This window comes from Heterodontus francisci, chromosome 16 (assembly GCF_036365525.1).
Source record: "Heterodontus francisci isolate sHetFra1 chromosome 16, sHetFra1.hap1, whole genome shotgun sequence".
Lineage (NCBI taxonomy): Eukaryota > Metazoa > Chordata > Chondrichthyes > Heterodontiformes > Heterodontidae > Heterodontus > Heterodontus francisci.
Window position 1 is genome coordinate 78,105,569 of NC_090386.1, and position 17,453 is coordinate 78,123,021.

General features: G+C 41.5%; 1 protein-coding gene across 4 annotated transcripts in view; it reads left to right on the plus strand.

The window, feature by feature from the left end:
* The first annotated feature begins 1,533 nt into the window (after positions 1 to 1,533).
* manbal (mannosidase beta like) overlaps positions 1,534 to 17,453 on the plus strand; it is a 54,878-nt gene continuing 38,958 nt past the window's right edge. The window contains exons 1-3 of one of the 4 annotated variants that reach the window (XM_068048415.1): positions 1,541 to 1,608; positions 7,268 to 7,423; positions 16,157 to 16,397. In XM_068048415.1, coding sequence (XP_067904516.1) covers positions 16,251 to 16,397 — 147 coding nt within the window. In that variant the 5' untranslated portion in view covers positions 1,541 to 1,608; positions 7,268 to 7,423; positions 16,157 to 16,250. Of the gene's footprint in view, positions 1,609 to 7,267; positions 7,424 to 16,156; positions 16,398 to 17,453 lie in introns of all 4 variants that reach the window. The other 3 variants (XM_068048417.1, XM_068048418.1, XM_068048416.1) reach the window with 3 other exon arrangements.

Genomic DNA, 17,453 nt, shown 5'->3' on the forward strand with positions numbered 1-17,453 from the left:
ACAGGTAAATAAGGTGATCAAGAAGGCATATGGGATACTTGTATTTATTAGCTGAAGCATAGAATATAAGAGCAGGGCGGTTATGCTGGAACTGTATAAAACACTTGTTAAGCTCCACTTAGAGTTCTCTGGCTAGTTCTGGTCACCACATTATAGGAAAAATGTGATCACAATAGAAGGTACAGAGGAGATCTACGAGGATATAGATGGATTATAATGTGGGTAAGTGTGAGGTTATTCACTTTGGTAGTAAGAGAAGCAAAGCAGAATATTTTTTAAAAGGTGTGAAACTTTTAAATGTTGATGTTCAGAGGGACTTGGGTGTACTTGTACGAGCAACACAGGAAGTTAGCATGCAGGTACAGCAAGCAATTAGGAAGGCAAATGGCATGTTGGCCTTTATTGCAAGGGGATTGGAGTACAAGAATAAAGAGGTCTTGCTACCAGTTTTACAGGGCTTTGATGAGACCACATCTGGAGTACTGCACACAGTTTTGTTCTTTATATTTAAGGAAGGATATACTTGCACTGGAGGTGGTACAGCAAAGGTTCACTAGATTGGTCCCTGAAATGAGAGGGTTGCCCTATGATGAGAGGCTGAGTAAATTGGGTCTATATTCTCTAGAGTTTAGAAGAATGAGAGGTGATTTCATTGAATTATACAAAATTCTGAAGATGCTTGACATGGTAGACACTGAGAGGTTGCTTCCCCTGGCTGGGGAATCGAGAACACAAAAGCACAGTCTCAGGTTAAGGGGCTGATCATTTAGGACCGAGATGAGGAGAAATTTCTTCACTCAATGGGTGATGAATCTTTGGAATTCTCTACCCCAGCGGGTGTAGATGCTCCATCACTGAATATATTTAAGGTTGAGTTAGACAGATTTTTGGACTCTCAGGGAATCAAGGGATATGGGGAGTGGGCAGAAAAGTGGGGTTCAAGCTGAAGATCAGCAATGATCATATTGAATGGTGGAGCAGGCTCACCGGCCATAAGGTCTACTCGTACTCCTATGCCTTATGTTCTTATATCGCCAGGACTGGAGAATATTAGCCATGAGGAAACGCTGGAAAGGCTGGGGTCGCTTTCTTCGCAACAGAGGAGGCAGAGGGGAGATTTAATTGAGGTGATTAAAATTGAGGAGCTTAGATAGAGTGGAAAAGAAGGGTCTGTTCGGTTCGCAGAGGTCCATAACCAGGAGACATCGATTTAAAGTGATTGGCAGAAGGATTAAAGGGGAGTTGAGGATAATTTTTTTCAGCCAGAGGAAAGTGGGGGTCTGGAACTCACAGCCTGAAAGGGTAGTTAATGCAGAAACTCTTATCATATTAAAAAAAACACTTGAAGTGCTGCAACCTAAAAGGCTATGGATCAAGAGCTGGAAAATTTCGGCCAGCACAGACACAATGGGCTAAATGGTCTCCTTCTGTGCTGTAAATTTCTAAGGTTCTAAGAACCCCGGGGTATTTAAACAGAATGCAGTAAATACAGAGCAGAGTTATCCCGGAGAGGGTGGGCGTTACTTCCGGCTGTCAAGGGGGTTGAATGAGCCGCAGCTTCCTGGGGAAGGTGCAGTGCAGATGGTGAGTGGAAAAGGCCGGTGAAAGGTAAACCGTCAGCCGGGAGCAGCCTGTCTCTCACTGAAAGCAAAGCTCTCAGACTTTCAAAATCCGTCCTCTGTGTGTTGGTCCTGTTATGGTGCACATTTCTTTTCAGTAACCCGGAGTTCTGTGGCCGGGAGGCCCGGTTCCAGGCGGCGCCACATTGTTGCTAGTCTGGCTACTTTGTTACAGTCTTTAAACAGGAGCGAGTGGGGCGGTGGCTGGGGCATTGCAGGGCTCGAACAGGCGGCTAAATATTGAAGTTCAGTTTTTTTTTTAGTGCGTAATGCAAAGGAACCCAAGTTTTTGTCTGGTTACAAAGTTAAATTCCTATTTCTAGGGATATGTTGAAGTTACAGTTAGAGAGAGGCCTGTGTGTGGGGTTTGGGCACTCCATTGTAGAAGGGCCATGAATGCCATAAAGGGTGTTGAGTATAAATTCACCGGAATGATGCTAGGAGTGATCAGTCATAGTTTGGAGGACACTTTAGATACTTAGATTATTTATATCGAAGTACAAAAGTCCACAAGCAAAAATTATGAAGGTCTGTGAGTGAGTAGGGAAAGGTTCTGGTTGGGGAGTGAAAGGTCATCAATTTTAAATTGTCATTAGGAATAAGATGGGGAAAGTGAGGAGAAATTTCTTCATGCAAAAAGGCTTTAGATCATGGGCTGCTTTGCTGGAGGGGTTAGTTGAGGAAAGCATATTTTAAGGGGAGATTAAATGTGTATTTGAATTGGAAGATGCAGGGCTATTGGGAGAGAGTATGATTGAAATTTGTTTTGAATTGTTGTAGCAAAGAGCCAGCATAGACTAGATGGATCAAATAGTTGTCTTTTGTGCTCTAAACTATTTTTCATTCCTTTTAATTGGCATGTATCCTAAATTGCTGATAAATTTTATCCACAAATGCTAGTTAGGCCACAGCTGGAGTACTGTGTACAGTTCTGGTCGCCTCACTATCAGTGATTGCATTGGAGAGGGTGTTGAGGAGATTCACCAGGATGTTGCCTGGGCTGGAGCATTTCAACTATGAAGAGAGACTGGATGGGCTAGGGTTGTTTTCCTTAGAGCAGAGAAGGCTGAGGGGGGACATGATTGAGTTACACAAAATTATGAGGGGTATAGATAGGGTAGATAGGAAGAAACTTTTTCCCTTAGCAGAGGTGTCCATAATAAGGGGGCATAGATTTAAGGTAAGAGGCAGGAGGTTTAGAAGGGATTTGAGGAAAAAAAATTTCACTGAGGGTGGTTGAAATCTGGAACACACTGCCTGACGGGGCGGTAGAGGCAGGAACCCTCACAACATTTAAAAAGTATTTAGATGAGCACTTGAAATGCCATAGCATACAAGTCTATGGGCCAAGTGCTGGAAAATGGGATTCAAATAGATAGGTGCTTGATGGCTGGCACGGACATGATGGGCTGAAGGGCCTGTTTCTGTGCTGTGTAACTCTATCACTATGTCTTGAGTATCAACAAACCACTACACCCACCAAATTCAAACATGGCAAATAAGGAATATGAGCATGGATAGGATTATGTTGCCTGGGCTTTATCACCAGATTACAGGGTTAGGGTGCTGTAGGATGGACACTGCTCCATGTCTATTGGGTTTGATAGTTGAGTGACAGGGATGAAACAGGCAGTAACATTATAGGTAGTAGCGTAATTAACAGTTGGGGAGTGAGGGTATTATTTGTGATTTGTTTTTTCTCTGTTTTACCTATCTTGTCAGGATGCAAGGTAGAAAAAAGTGTTGGGATTGAATCCAGAAAGGAGTACATTTATTCTCCCCAATATTTTTAAAGTGGGTTTTCTTCTTTCCAGTTATGTGAAGAGAAAAAGATTGGTGAAGACAAATGTAGGTCCCTTACAGTCAGAAACAGGGGAATTTATTATGGGGAACAAAGAAATGGCTGACCAACTAAATGCATACTTTGGTTCTGTCTTCACAAAGGAGGACACAAATATCATACCAGAAATGTTGGGGATCACAGGGTTTCGTGAGAGGGAGAAACTGAAGGAAATCAGTATTAGTAGAGAAATGGTGTTGGGGAAATTGATGGGATTGAAGGCTGATAAATTCCCATAGCCTGATAATTTACATCCCAGAGTACTTAAGGAAGTGTCCGTAGAAATAGTGGATGCATTGGTGGTCATCTTCCAAGATTCTATAGACTCTGGAACAGTTCCTGCAGATTGGAGGGTAGCTAATGTAACCCCACTATTTAAAAAGGGAGGTAGAGAGAAAACAGGGAATTATAGACCAGTTAGCCTGACTTCGATAGTGGGGAAAATTCTAGAGTCCATTATCAAAGATTTTATAGCAGAGCACTTAGAGAACAGTGGTAGAATCGGACAGAGTCAGCATAGATTTACAAAAGGGAAATCACGCTTGACAAATCTCTCAGAATTCTTTGAGAGTGTAATGAGTAAAGTTGATGAGGGGGAGCCAGTGGATATGGTTTATTTGGACTTTCAGAAGGCTTTCAACAAAGTCCCACGTAAGAGATTAGCATGTAAAATTAAAGAGCATGGGATTGGGGGTAGTGTATTGCGATCGATAGAAAATTGGTTGCCAGACAGGAAACAAAGAGTAGGAATAAACGGGTCGTTTTCCGATTGACAGGCAGTGACTAGTGGGGTACCGCAGGGATTGGTGCCAGGATCCCAGCTATTCACAATATATATTGATTTAGATGAGCGAACTAAATGTAATATCTCCAAATTTGCCAATGACAAAAAACTGGGTGGGAGGGTGAGTTGTGAGGAGGATGCAGAGAGGCTTCAGGGTGACTTGGACAGGTTGAGTGAGTGGGCAAATGCATGGCAGATGCAGTATAATGTGGATAAATGTGAGGTTATCCACTTTGGTAGCAAAAACAGGAAGGCAGATTATTATCTGAACGGCTACAAACTGAGAGGGGAGTATGCAATGAGACCTGGGTGTTCTTGTACACCAGTCGCTGAAGGTAAGCATGCAGGTGCAACAGGCGGTAAAAAAGGCAAATGGTATGTTGGCCTTCGTAGCGAGAGGATTCGAGTACAGGAGCAGGGATGTCTTGCTGCAATTATACAGGGTTTTGGTGAGGCCACACCTGGAATATTGTGTGCAGTTTTGGTCTCCTTATCTGAGGAAGGATGCTCTTGCTATAGAGGGAGTGCAGTGAATGTTTACCAGACTGATTCCTGGGGTGGTGGGACTGACTTATGAGGAGAGATTGAGTTGGTTAGGATTATATTCGCTGGAGTTCAGAAGAGTGAGGGGGGATCTCATAGAAACCTAAAATTCTAACAGGACTTGACAGGGCAGATGTTTCCGATGGTGGGGTAGTCCATAACCAGGGGTCATCGTCTAAGGATACGGGGTAAACCTTTCAGGACTGAGGCGAGGAGAAATTTCTTCACCCAGAGAGTGGTGAGCCTGTGGAATTCGTTACCACAGAAAGCAGTTGAGACCAAAACATTGTATGTTTTCAAGAGGAGTTAGATATAGATCTTGGGGCGAAAGGGATCAAAGGATATGGGGGCAAAGCGGGAACAGGTTACTGAGTTGGATGATCAGCCATAATCATAATGAATGGCAGAGCAGGCTCGAAGGGCCTACTATTTTTCTATGTTTCTAACTGATTTATCAGTTGTAACCAGTGTATCCTCTACTATCATATTGTATGTTTCCCACCTATCCTCAAAACATATTTTCATGCAACTACAACTTTAGCATCAGTGCAAGCATGTTTTGGTGTAAATTCAGAGTCAGGGGTTTGACTTGACACCAGAGCAAATTGGAGGGGGCAGTCTTCTATCACTTCACTTTGCCCTTAGACCACCTTGACACTTACAGGAATGGAAATAGGCCATTCTGCCTCTTAGGTCTGTTCTGCTATTCAATGAGTTTACGACTGATGTTTATAGTCATAAAGTTATACAGCACAGAAACAGGCCCTTCGGCCCATCGTGTCTGTGCAGGCCATACAGCACCCAACTATTCTAATCCCATATTCCTGCACTTGGACCGTAGCTCTGTATGCTATAGCATTTTAAGTGCTCATCTAAATACTTAAGTGTTGTGAGGGTTTCTGCCTCCACCACCTCTTCAGGCAGTGCGTTCCAGATTCCAACCACTTTCTGGGTGAAAAAAGTTTCCTCAAATCTCCCCTAAACCTCCTGCCCCTTACCCTAAATCTATGCGCCCTGGTTCTTGACCCCTCCGCTAAGGGAAAAAGTTTCCTCCTATCTCGCCTATCAATGCCCCTCATAATCTTGTACACCTCAATCATGTCCCCCCTCAGCCTTCTCTGCTCCAAGGAAAACAACCCTAGCCTCTTCAGTCTCTCTTCATAGCTGAAATGCTCCAGCGCAGGCAACATCCTAGTGAATCTCCTCAACACCCTCTCCAGTGCAGTCACATCCTTCTTCTAGTGTGGTGACCAGAACTGTACACAGTACTACAGCTGTGGCCTAACTAGCATTTTATATAGCTCCATCATAACCTCCCTGCTGTTGTATTCTATGCCTCGGCTAATAAAGGCAAGCATCCCATATGCCTTCCTAACCACCTTACCTACCTGTGCTGCTGCCTTCAGTGATCTATGGACAAGTACACCAAAGGTCCTTCTGACTTTCTGTACTTCCTAGGGTCCTACCATCGATTGTGTGTTCCCTTGCCTTGTTAGTCCTCCTAAAATGCATTACCCTCGCAGTTTTCAGGATTAAATTCCATTTGCCACTGCTCCTCCCATCTTACCAGCCCATCTATATCTCCCTGTAATCTAAGGATTTTCTCCTCGCTATTTACAACACCACCACCAATTTTCGTGTCATCTGCAAACTGACTGATCATACCTCCTATATTCATGTCTTAACTTGATCCACCTGCCTTGGCTCCATATCCCTTAATACCTTGGGCTAGCAAAAACTTATTGATCTCAGATTTAAAATTATTAATAGCATCTACTGCTTTTTGTGGGAGAGAGTTGCACACTTCTACATCCTTTGTAAAGAAGTGTTTCTTAACTTCTCTGCTGAATAGCTTGGCTTGAGTTTTAAGGTTATATTTCCTTGTTCTGGATTTCTCCCCACTAGTGGAAATTTTCTCTCTCGTTGACTGATGAATTCTTTCAAATGCCTTTTTAAAAAAAAATCTTCCATCAGATCACCACTTAATGTTCCATATTTCAGGAATGCAAACCTAGTTTATGTAATTCCTCCTTGTAATCTAACCCTTGGAGCCTTGATAACATTTTGGTAAATCTGCACTGCACCCCTTTCAAGGCCAACATATCCTTGCCAAACTGTACACCTTGTGTTACAGCGTGGTCTAACCAGGGCTTTGTAGAACTGTAGCAAAACTTCTCCTTTTATATTCTAGCTCTCTAGTTATAAAGTCTACATTCTACTAATCTTTTGATTATTTTTTGTACCTGATTACTACATTTTAATGTGGACCCCTAAATGTCTTTGAACCTCCACTTCCTAGCTTTCCACCATTCAAATTATATTTAGATCTATCTTTTCTTGGTCCAAAATGGATGACCTTACACTTGTGTTGAAATCCATCTGCCACAGTTTTGCCCACTTAATTTATGAATGTCTTATAATTTTATGCTGCCAGCTACACTAATTACTACGGCACCATTCTTTGTGTCATACTGGTTGCAGGCCTGCCCTGATGTCCATACAGGCCAGGAATGCAGAATCCCTTGGACTGAATGGGCGGACTGAACACTTGGCTTTTCCATGGACATGAAAAAAGATGTCCTGTGGTTGTCTTTTTTGCCTGTGATGACACACTGCTACCTGTGGTTAAGCCTTCAGGTACATGAAACCTATCATTTTTATGTTTCTGCTTCACGCCAACTGTAAAATTGTAATGTAAATGTGGAGTTATGTGCTGATATGATTCTGGAGCAAAGCGAAATGAGACTCCTTCCCATAAGCAGTAGTCTGGCACCACTTTAGTTTGATACTAAATTGTGAGGAAAAAGTACCTGGAGGATCCTTGGAATTCTTGTATTTAAAAAAAAATCTACCTGCATGTGGAGCTCTGAGCTCAGCATATGTGTAGAGCCATCTGCTGGGCAGCAGAATTCAAGTTTTATTCAAGCAGCACAAAAAGGCTTAAGCCTGGACTGCATCTACTGGACCCAGCCTATTTGCTGCCGTCTGAATCTCTGTTCCTGATGTGGTTCTTGGGTGGCTCCAGAAGTATTGGAGTTGATGGTTCATTAAAGCAACAACTTCCATTTGTACAAGGCACTTGTAGAACAACATGGCTCCACTGGATGACAAAATATATGCAACCATCTTGAATTTTGGTTTGAGATACTCTGAGGGAAACATTGTATATCAAAGTTGCAGTTAATTAAACCTTGCCTTGTTTTGTTAAATGTTTGTTGTCTTGATGTCTGTCCCTTTCTTTAGCTCACATTTCACTTTGATAATGTCTCTATTGCTATTCTAGCAGTTAACCTTTCTTGGCATTTTGCCTTTCCTTAATTTTTGTTTTTCTTTCTCAACTTTTAAATAAAAGAACTAATAAAAGTATAAAACCAGTAAATGGGGAAACCAATAAGCATTTAAAAGAAGTGTTTTAAATACATTGGGCTTTATCTTCTGTGCAAAGTCATGCACACATTCACATCTTTCATATTTGTTTGAGAAATCTTCCCATTTTCTCCAGTGTTAAAATCCAAGACACTTTTCAGCTTACTTTGGTACAGTGATGGAGAATGTACTTTTTCTTTATAGGATGTCTCTACTTCTAAAGCACTTGAGTCAGCCATTCTTTCCTTTTTTTTATTAGTACCACTTAGTTCCACTTTTTATACACAATGTTCTCCTTTTCTGTGTCACTTCAGGTTATTTATATGTTAAGAGACATGACGTGCCACTTGGATGGGAACTGTTCATTCTGTTTTTTTGATAACCTGTTCTTGGGTTGGTAGGTTTGCAAGTAATCCCAATTTACAAATGAAAAGCAGTGCCACACAGGTCATAACATGAAAGGAATACAAATAATTCACCATTGCCATTTTGAACTTTCTATTGCTTTGCGACTCTTGCATAATGTCTTGGCAGGCAAATCTGCTCATTTGCCACTGCTTAGTTCTTAAACAGTCACAGTTCCCTACAGGACAGTTTAATCAAAATCAATTACGATTGTTTCATATTAATTTCATAGAAAAATTGTGAATCTGAAATATTTCATAAGGCAAAATTAATGTTGAAATCCTATTATGGTGACTTATTTGGGGGAGGTGGTGGTGTAGTGGTATTGTCACTGGACTAGTAAACCAGAGACCCAGGGTATTGCTCTGGGGACATGGGTTAAAATCCCACCACAGCAGAAGATGGAATTTGAATTCAAATAATAAATCTGGAATTAAAAAGCTAGTCTAATGATGGCCATGAAACCATTGTCGATTGTTGTGAAATCCATCTGATTCACTAATGTCCTTTAGGGAAGGAAATCTGCTGTCCTTACCTGGTCTGGCTTACATGTGACTCCAGACCCACAATAATGTGGTTAACTCTTGCATGCCCTCTGAAATGGCCGAGCAAGCCACTTAAGTTGTATCTAACAGCTAGCACTGTGGGTGTACCAACCCCCCATGGACTGCAGCAGTTCAAGAAGGCAGCTCACCGCCACCTTCTCGAGGGCAATTAGGAATGGGCAATAAATGCTGGCCTGGCCAGTGACGCCCACATCCCATGAATGAATAAAAAAAAAAATTTGGCTTACCTACGAGCATCAAAAGTGAGAGGTCTGCAACTAGTATTTGTACAACATCATTTGGATTTGGTTACAGAATAAACAATTTGAGACAAGGTACCTGATGACTAGTTTGTAATATTTGTACTTTCAATACCTGAAATCATAAAAGTAAATTGGTAATTCAATGAATTAAACTCTGCACTTTTATTGTTTAATCTCAGCTGGATGGAATGTCTGGGCAGGATTTTGTGCTGCCCTTGGAGATGGGCACGGAGGTGGGTGGGGGGGGGATACACAATGGCGGGCACCATTCCTGATGTCACCTGGGCCCCTTGGCATTTTGTCCTGGGCGGGGAAGGCCAAGGCCGGCCTTCCTGCCCCAGACCAATTGAGGCCCTTAAGAGGTCAATTAATGGCCGCTTGAGGGCCTCTTCTGCCTCCACCCATTTTGTTGAAGGTGGAAGGACCCGTTGCCATGGGGAGACACTGCCAGGTAAAGCCTGGTGGCCTCCTAGCAGGGTTGGGTTAGTGGTCCCTTCTTCGTGGCAATCCAAGGCCCTGGAGGCCTCCCCTCCCCCAGTGACATTGGCCATCCCACACCCTTACCAACACCACCCCCCCCACCCCCCAGCACCCCATCACTGGGGCCTACCTAAATGGTTCCAGCGACCCCCGACTTCACTTGCCTGTCCCGGGGTCATGTCCATTGTTCGGGACTACAGGTCCTCCTGCAGTAGTGGCAGTGTCCACTGTTTCTGGTGGCACTGTAAAGCTGTCAGCCCTCCGATTTGGCTGGCAGCTCTGGAGGCAGGAGCTTGTCCTTTTAAAGGGACGGTGCACCCAACGGAGGGCTCTTAATTGGGTGCCTGCTGTATGATAGCAACGGGGGTCTGATGGAGGGCTGTGGCGGGGTCTCCCTCCCTCCCTTCTCTTTTTTCCCCCCCCCCAAGTGTCTTCCAGCCTGTTGACAGAATAAAATATGGCCTACTTATTTTCTATGTTGGCTGGTAAGACTGACATGACATGGACAGAGACATGCAACTTCAAAAGTGCTACTGGGCAGTTTGCTTAAACTGCATAAATTATCCTTCTCAAGTGCTTGTGTCAGTTTTGAGTAATTTCTCTGTCATTGTACTGTTTTGATGTCAACGGAAATTTCCCACCTTAATATTCTACCTGGTGGTCTGGGTTCTGGATAATCATAATGGGAGGTTCTTCATAAGGTTATTACAATTGATTTATTCTGTATCCGTATCCCAGCAAGGGATCCGTGTGAAAATTGCTTGGAGAGCAAAAATAAATTCTGAGAAATGAATAAATTTACATATGCAAAAAAAGGCAAACTTGTGCTGCTACATTAAAAGGACCACAGGTCATTATTTCTCTATCTAGCCCTGTAAAGGGCACAGCTCCTGGTATGTTAGAACAAAACAACCAGATCACCAAGCATAACCTACCATCCATTCTTGTGCCTACAGAAGACCTCTGATCATCACACTGACCATCAAAGAGAATGACTGTTGATCATTGATTTGTGCTCTTCTGAAAAGCTCCAGACTGGCAATTCAACCCAGATACAAACAGTGGCACTGCAGTAATGAGCCACTCAACTCGGGTGAATAGATAGTAGTGCTTAATCACACTTTGAATTGCCCAAAATAGTCAGCATGCTCAATACATTGAGGCACTTTTGCTGTTGACTTCAGTGGAAATGGCACAAGCTTAGTGCCATTTACCTGATATAGGCAGCTGCCTGTGATTAGTGTAGACGATGTAAATGGAGGGGAGGGGGGGGCGCAGAGGAGAAGGGAACTTTACCTTCTCAAAAAATGCAATGTAATATAAAATTGAGTATCACTGAAATATGTTCCTAAATTCTTCATTTTAAGTTTTCCTCTTTGTTTCACCCTTGCCTCTCACCTTTGGCAGTGAGTCATGTGTTTATTTGGTTCCCAGTGCATAGGATATCAGCAGGTGCATTGGCTTTGTTGCAAACTTGTGATAGTGTTTCACTAGAGGAGCTAAGGTTCACAAAGCCATTGAGTAAGGGACATTTTTGCTGTGATTTTCACCCATATACTAAACAGCAAAGGCCAGAAAACCCAGTTCCATTCGCTGCCATTGTTCAATCAAGGGATAAGAGGGGAGCCACTCTGTAGCAATCAGGGCCAGAAAACTGATTTTCTTTTATTTTTGCACTTACAAAGTCCAAAACTGAGTACATAATGCTGAGCTGGCACTCCAGTGTAGTACTGAGGGAGTGTTGCACCATCTGAGGTGCTGTCTTTTGGATGCGACATTAAATTAGGGTCCTGTATGTCCTCAAAGGTGGATGTAAAAGATTCCGTGACAATCTTTGAAGAGCAGGGGAGGTCTCCTGGTGCTTGGGCCAACATTTATCCTTCAAACTACATCATTAAAAATAATTATCTGGTCATTATCACATTGCAGTTTGTGGAAGCTTGCTGCATGTAAATTGGCTGCTGATTTTTTTCTACATTAAAACGGTGGCAGCACTTCCAAAGTAATTCATTTGCTGCAAAACACCCTGGGGCTATAAAGGATGCTTGTATAAATGCAAATCTTTTATTTTCTTTAATGCATCAACCTATCCAGGAATATGGCTTGGCTCTCTACTAGGTCACATAAGATCTTTAATTTTGGTTTGTCTAATGGCACTGATGTCTGCAAACCTTTACTTTTTACCCCGGGTGATATACAGTTTGATGCAGAGGAAGATATGTTCCTTTGGCACATGTAGAAACAATTATGATTTTAAAACCTGGAAGTTAATAATTGCATTATCTTATTTCAAGATTAATCATAAAACTCTTCAGTATATAATGCAGTACATAATGCAGCAAGCTTTTAACCTTGCATAGTTTACCCAAACTTTAGGGGTTAACTTGCTACATTAATGTCATTTTTTTTTTGGAAATAAGAAACTAACTGCAAATAACTCATCAGTTTCATAAAATGCAAGACTGAACCAAATGAGCTAGGTCACCAAATTCTGACCTATGGTATATGAAGCGCAGGGAATGAGAAATTTGCCAGTTCAAATCCTCTATGTTCTTGGATAATGGGCTTCAATAATTTTGTAAAACATCACAAAGGATAGTCACAAAAATTCAATTTATTGGTACTGAGAATGGAACAAGGCAAGAACAGAGAGATCGAGCATTGCAGTTACGTAGCTCTTTAAAAGCAAGACTGCAGGTGAGCAAAAAAATACAAGGGAAAATTGGATTTCTATATGTAGGAAATTGAATACAGAGTAATGAAATGGGGGTTAGGCACAGTTGGAAAAGTGTTATTTTGGATACCCCGTTATGAAGTGTCTATAGTGATTAGTGGCTATTAAACCCGAATCAATTGTGGCATTGAAGATGAAATTAGATTAAACAATTGAAGAGAAAAATATTAATGGATGTGAGGACAAAGCAGCAAAATTGGATTGAAGTAATCCAAGAGACAAGTAGCAGAATGAAATGAACAGCGAGCTGGCTGTAAGACCAAAAATAAAATGTCAGGATAAAGAGTAGCTGTTAGTGGCAGAAAGTGGGGTCCCGCAAAGATTAGTGCTGGGATGACTGTTGCTCACAACTTATTAATGGTTTAGACTTGGGAATCAAAAGCACAATTTCTAAATTTGTGAATAAGATCTAATTGTGAGGGAGGGTAGAGTGGGGTGGTATAACACAGGAGACTGCAACAAATTACAAGACGGCATTTCTTGCAGAATGGCATATAATTGGCAAATGAATTTCGACATGGATAAGTATGAAGTATTAAGAAAAATAAGGTCACATATTACTTGGAAATAAAAACCTATATGGAATAGAGGATCAAGGGGATCTGGGAGTACAAATGCCCAAATCACTAAAAGTAGCCTTGCAGGTTAGTTAGACCACTTTTTTAAAAAATAAAAAGCAAACCAAGCACTACAATTTATTTCCTAACAGAATAGAATTGAAAAGTAGGAAAGTTATTCTAAACCTGTAGCGAGCGACCCTAGGTTAGACCACACTTGGAGTATAGTGTACAATTCTGGTTGCCATATTGTTAAAGGGTATAGAGTCATTGAAGAGGGTGCAAAAATATTTACTGATGGGTCTAACCTCGCTGTTCTGCTATTGGGAAAGGTTGAACAGGCCATTCCTCTCTTTCTCTTGAAAAGAGAAGGGTGATCTAATAAAGGTCTTTAAAAGTATGAAAGTTTTTAAGAGTAGACCCACAAAGAATCTTTTCACTTGTGGGAAAGTGTTACGACCAGGTGAGAAAGGTGTCTAGGGGTCTTTCTCAGCCTTCACTTGGTCTTACTGTTACAGGGTTTTGTTTTAAACAGTGTTTTAGCTCCCCTTGGTGGATCCTTGTTCACTGCTTTCCAATTATAAGGCAAAGAAATGAGCACAAACAGGCTTTCTTAGGTTTAAAGAAGAAAAGTGAAATTTACTTAAACTTAAACTCTAATTTGGTTAACGCCTACTGATACATGCTGCGCCCCACGCTAGCATGCATACGCGATACACGCGTGCAAATTGAGACAGATAAGAGCAGAAGAAAAATAGAGGGGGTTGAGGCAATCTCTGAAGAGGGGGTTTTTGTTACTGTGCTTCGAGCTCGCTGTAGTCCTTGCTTTGTAGGTAGATCTTGCTTTTCGTTGGGGCCCAGTCTTCTTAAACTTTGTTCACTGTGGGAGACTTTTCTCCCTTGGGGTTTATATATCTTCAGTGGATTCCAAAGCTGATGAGAGCAGACAGGAGAGGCTCTTTTCAATTCAGGAGCAAACGGCTTTCTCTTCAATTTCTCTGTGGCAAGTTTTTTTTTAAAAAACTTCCAACAGCCAGTTAGTCATGTGACTAAACTGATCTGACCACGTCTGTTTGTGTATTTGGCTATTTTAGCAGTTAACCTGGAATGCGAGCTCCTCCACCCTCAACGTCTGGTAATCAAGAGTTCATTGTGGATTAAATTGGGGCAGGGAGTAGTGCATTTGTTCCAACACTATCTGCTAGTATGCAAAAATGTCTTTCCAGCCAGGGGGCTTGACAACCCCTTGTAATAGGCCTTCTTCCCAGCAACAATTTAAAAATTTAATGTCCATGTGGTGAGATTAATATATGCCTCATTCTTGGCAGGTGGGGGCCTGCATGACAAAGAGTGAAACTAGAGGACATCAACTTAAAATAGTCACCAAGAAATCAAAATGGGAATTCAGAAAAAACTTTTTTACCCAGAGGTTGGTGAGAATGTGGAAGTGGTTGGGGTGAATATATAGGTGCATTAAAGGGGAGCTCAAGTATATGAGGGAGAAGGAACTAAAAGATTATGCTGATAGGTAAGCAAGAATGGGAGGATTGAGTGGAGCATAAATGCTGGCATGGACTGGTTGAGCCAAATGGCCTGTTTCTGTGCTATGTTAATGTAATTCTATATTGTAATTTTTTAAACACTCTCTGAAGTGAGCCATTTCAGATCCTTGTAAATAAACTCAATTATTAAATTCAGGCTGTTTTGGCTTGGTGTTCATTCAGACTCTTTGTTAAAGAAGCTAATGCCTGAATAAGAACCTATTAGCTTTGGTTCTTTTTCAATTCTACTTATTCATCAACTGACCAGTAAAGTCACAACTAAAGCTAACGCAAAATACCTTCTGTGAACATATTTTTATAGAAGTTGCTGGTGTACAAAGAGATGAGTGACCTTCAGGGCCGATTGTTTAAGTGCAAGAGGTACTGTGGTTTTGTTATCGGACTAGTAATCCAGAGGCTGGGACTAATGCTCCAGAGACCTGAATTCAAATTTCACCATGGCAGCTGGGAATTTAAATTCAATTGATTAAATCTAGAATAAAAAAAAAACTAGCATCAATAATAGTGACCATGAAACTACTGGAAAATCCTTCCAGTCTATTAATGTCCTTTTTAGGGAAGGAAATCGGCCATTTTTACCTGGTCTGACTGATGAGTGACTCCAGACCCACAGTAATGTGGTTGCCTCTTGATTGCCCTCTTAACTGGCCCAGCAAGCCATTCCATTGTATTGAAACCACAATAAGGGCGATTAGGGACATGCAGTAAATGCTGGCCTTGCTAACGCCTACATGCCTTGATTGAATTTTTAAAAATCTGTATTTTGAAATATTTCCAATTTGATATAGAATTTTCTGTGTTCGGGAAAAGGTTTGTTATATTGAAGTTTTCTGTTTGAATCAAGCAAAATCTTTCTTCACTCAGATATCCATAAATGCAGTAAATAAGATGGACGATTTTTCTGAATGCATGCTACCGGATTGGAGTGTTGCACGTTAGGAGTGCATGTGGAGAATATGGATGTGTGCTACAAATGTTGTTTTGTCTATTTGGATGGTTAATTGGCAAAATTACTCCTAAAGTATACGTGGGCAAGTGCCAAGAAATAAATCTTGCAATCAATACTGGTTTTCAAACTTTTCCTTTGTAAACGCCAACACACTCTTGAGAATCCCTTGCAAATATTTACACATTCCCATATACCCCCCCCCGTCCTAATATTTAACAGTCAATATTGATTTTAAAGTTATTGCAAAAAATATTTTTTATTAACGTGTAGCAACAGAAATAACATACTATTAAGTCAATAGAAAAAAAATGTAATTGGTGACGGACAACAATCAACTGAACTGGGAATTTCATTAAGCTGTAGGGATCCCAGTTTGAAAATGTATACTTTGACTGAGAGCAGTATATTTTGAATCAGTGAATTTTAAATGAACACTGGTTATAGATTCTATAAATATTGTTAATCACATTCATTAACCACTTTAGTTATTTTCTGACTTCTCCCTATAGATACGCATCATGGCAGAATAAGACTAAAGTATTGGAAAACTCTCTGAAGGGCATCCAGAAAGATAGGCTATAATTCAGCAACTACAGCAGAAGAATGGCTGCAGAGTTCGATCTGTCTCCTCCAGAAATACCGGAACCGACCTTTTTTGACAACGTCCTGCGTTATGGCTTGTTCCTAGGGGCAATTTTCCAGATTATCTGCATATTGTCTATCTTATTACCTTCTAAATCATCAGAGCCAGTAAGAACAATCTCATTCACTTTTCTTCCTCATCTGAAAAAGATGATCTTGATTTGGAGGGGAGGGAGGAGCCATTATAGGCTGTATTGGTTATAATTGTTGATGAAATACTCTGGATAGAGCTCAACACAATCACTTCATGAAATTTTCATTTTTTTTTTTTAAAACTTGTTTAATTCAAAAATCCCTATTACTTTAAATTTCAGCATAATCATTCCTGATTTATTTCATGGAAATTAACTATTTTCATCAATGTCATTGTAAGAAGGTGGCAGAGGCTGTGATGTTGGAATGTTTTCCTGGAGGATGGGTTGCTGCCCAAGGTAAGTCAGGCTGGGATTTCTGCCCACTGCTCTGACCCTGCAAAGATTTTGATCCATTTCCTGTGATGTTTCCATTCTCCATTTGGAGTTCACTACTGCTGTAGTGGGACATTCACTACGATATCTGAAATGGAAGAGCCAGTTTTAAAGGGGACGCAAGGGAACAAATGATTTGGCAAGCGGTTTTAAATTGGCCCTAAATGAGCCTAGTAGCCAAGCGATGGATAATTGGTGGGGTTAGGAAAAGGAGCATTACCCAGCACTCCTACCTCGCAGCCCATAATAATCCTTACTACTCCTGCCACTGCTGTCCTCCTACGCCCTCCTTTTTTTGCCATTTCCTCCATCAGCACCGAGAAGGGTCCTGAACCTCACTGTTGTTGTTTTCATGCAGTGGGGCAGGCAGTAATGGGGACAGAAGAAAATACTCAGCAGGTCAGGCATCATCTGTGGAGAGAAAAACTGAGTTAATGTCTCAGGTCTGTGACCTTTCGCCAGATACTACCTGCCCTGCTGAGTGTTTCCAGCATCCACAGTATTTTGTTTTTGTTGGGACAGATGATGATTTTTGCAGTTGCTTGAAGGGGCAGGGATTCAAGAAGAAGGTCTTCCTTCCCCATTCTTTTTGATTGTCGACCTCAAGACCACCTGTTTTTGGGTGGTAATCCAGAGGAAACTCCCCACTTTATCTTCCCCCAATAAGGAGGAAGTGTATTTGGGGCCAGGACAGCAG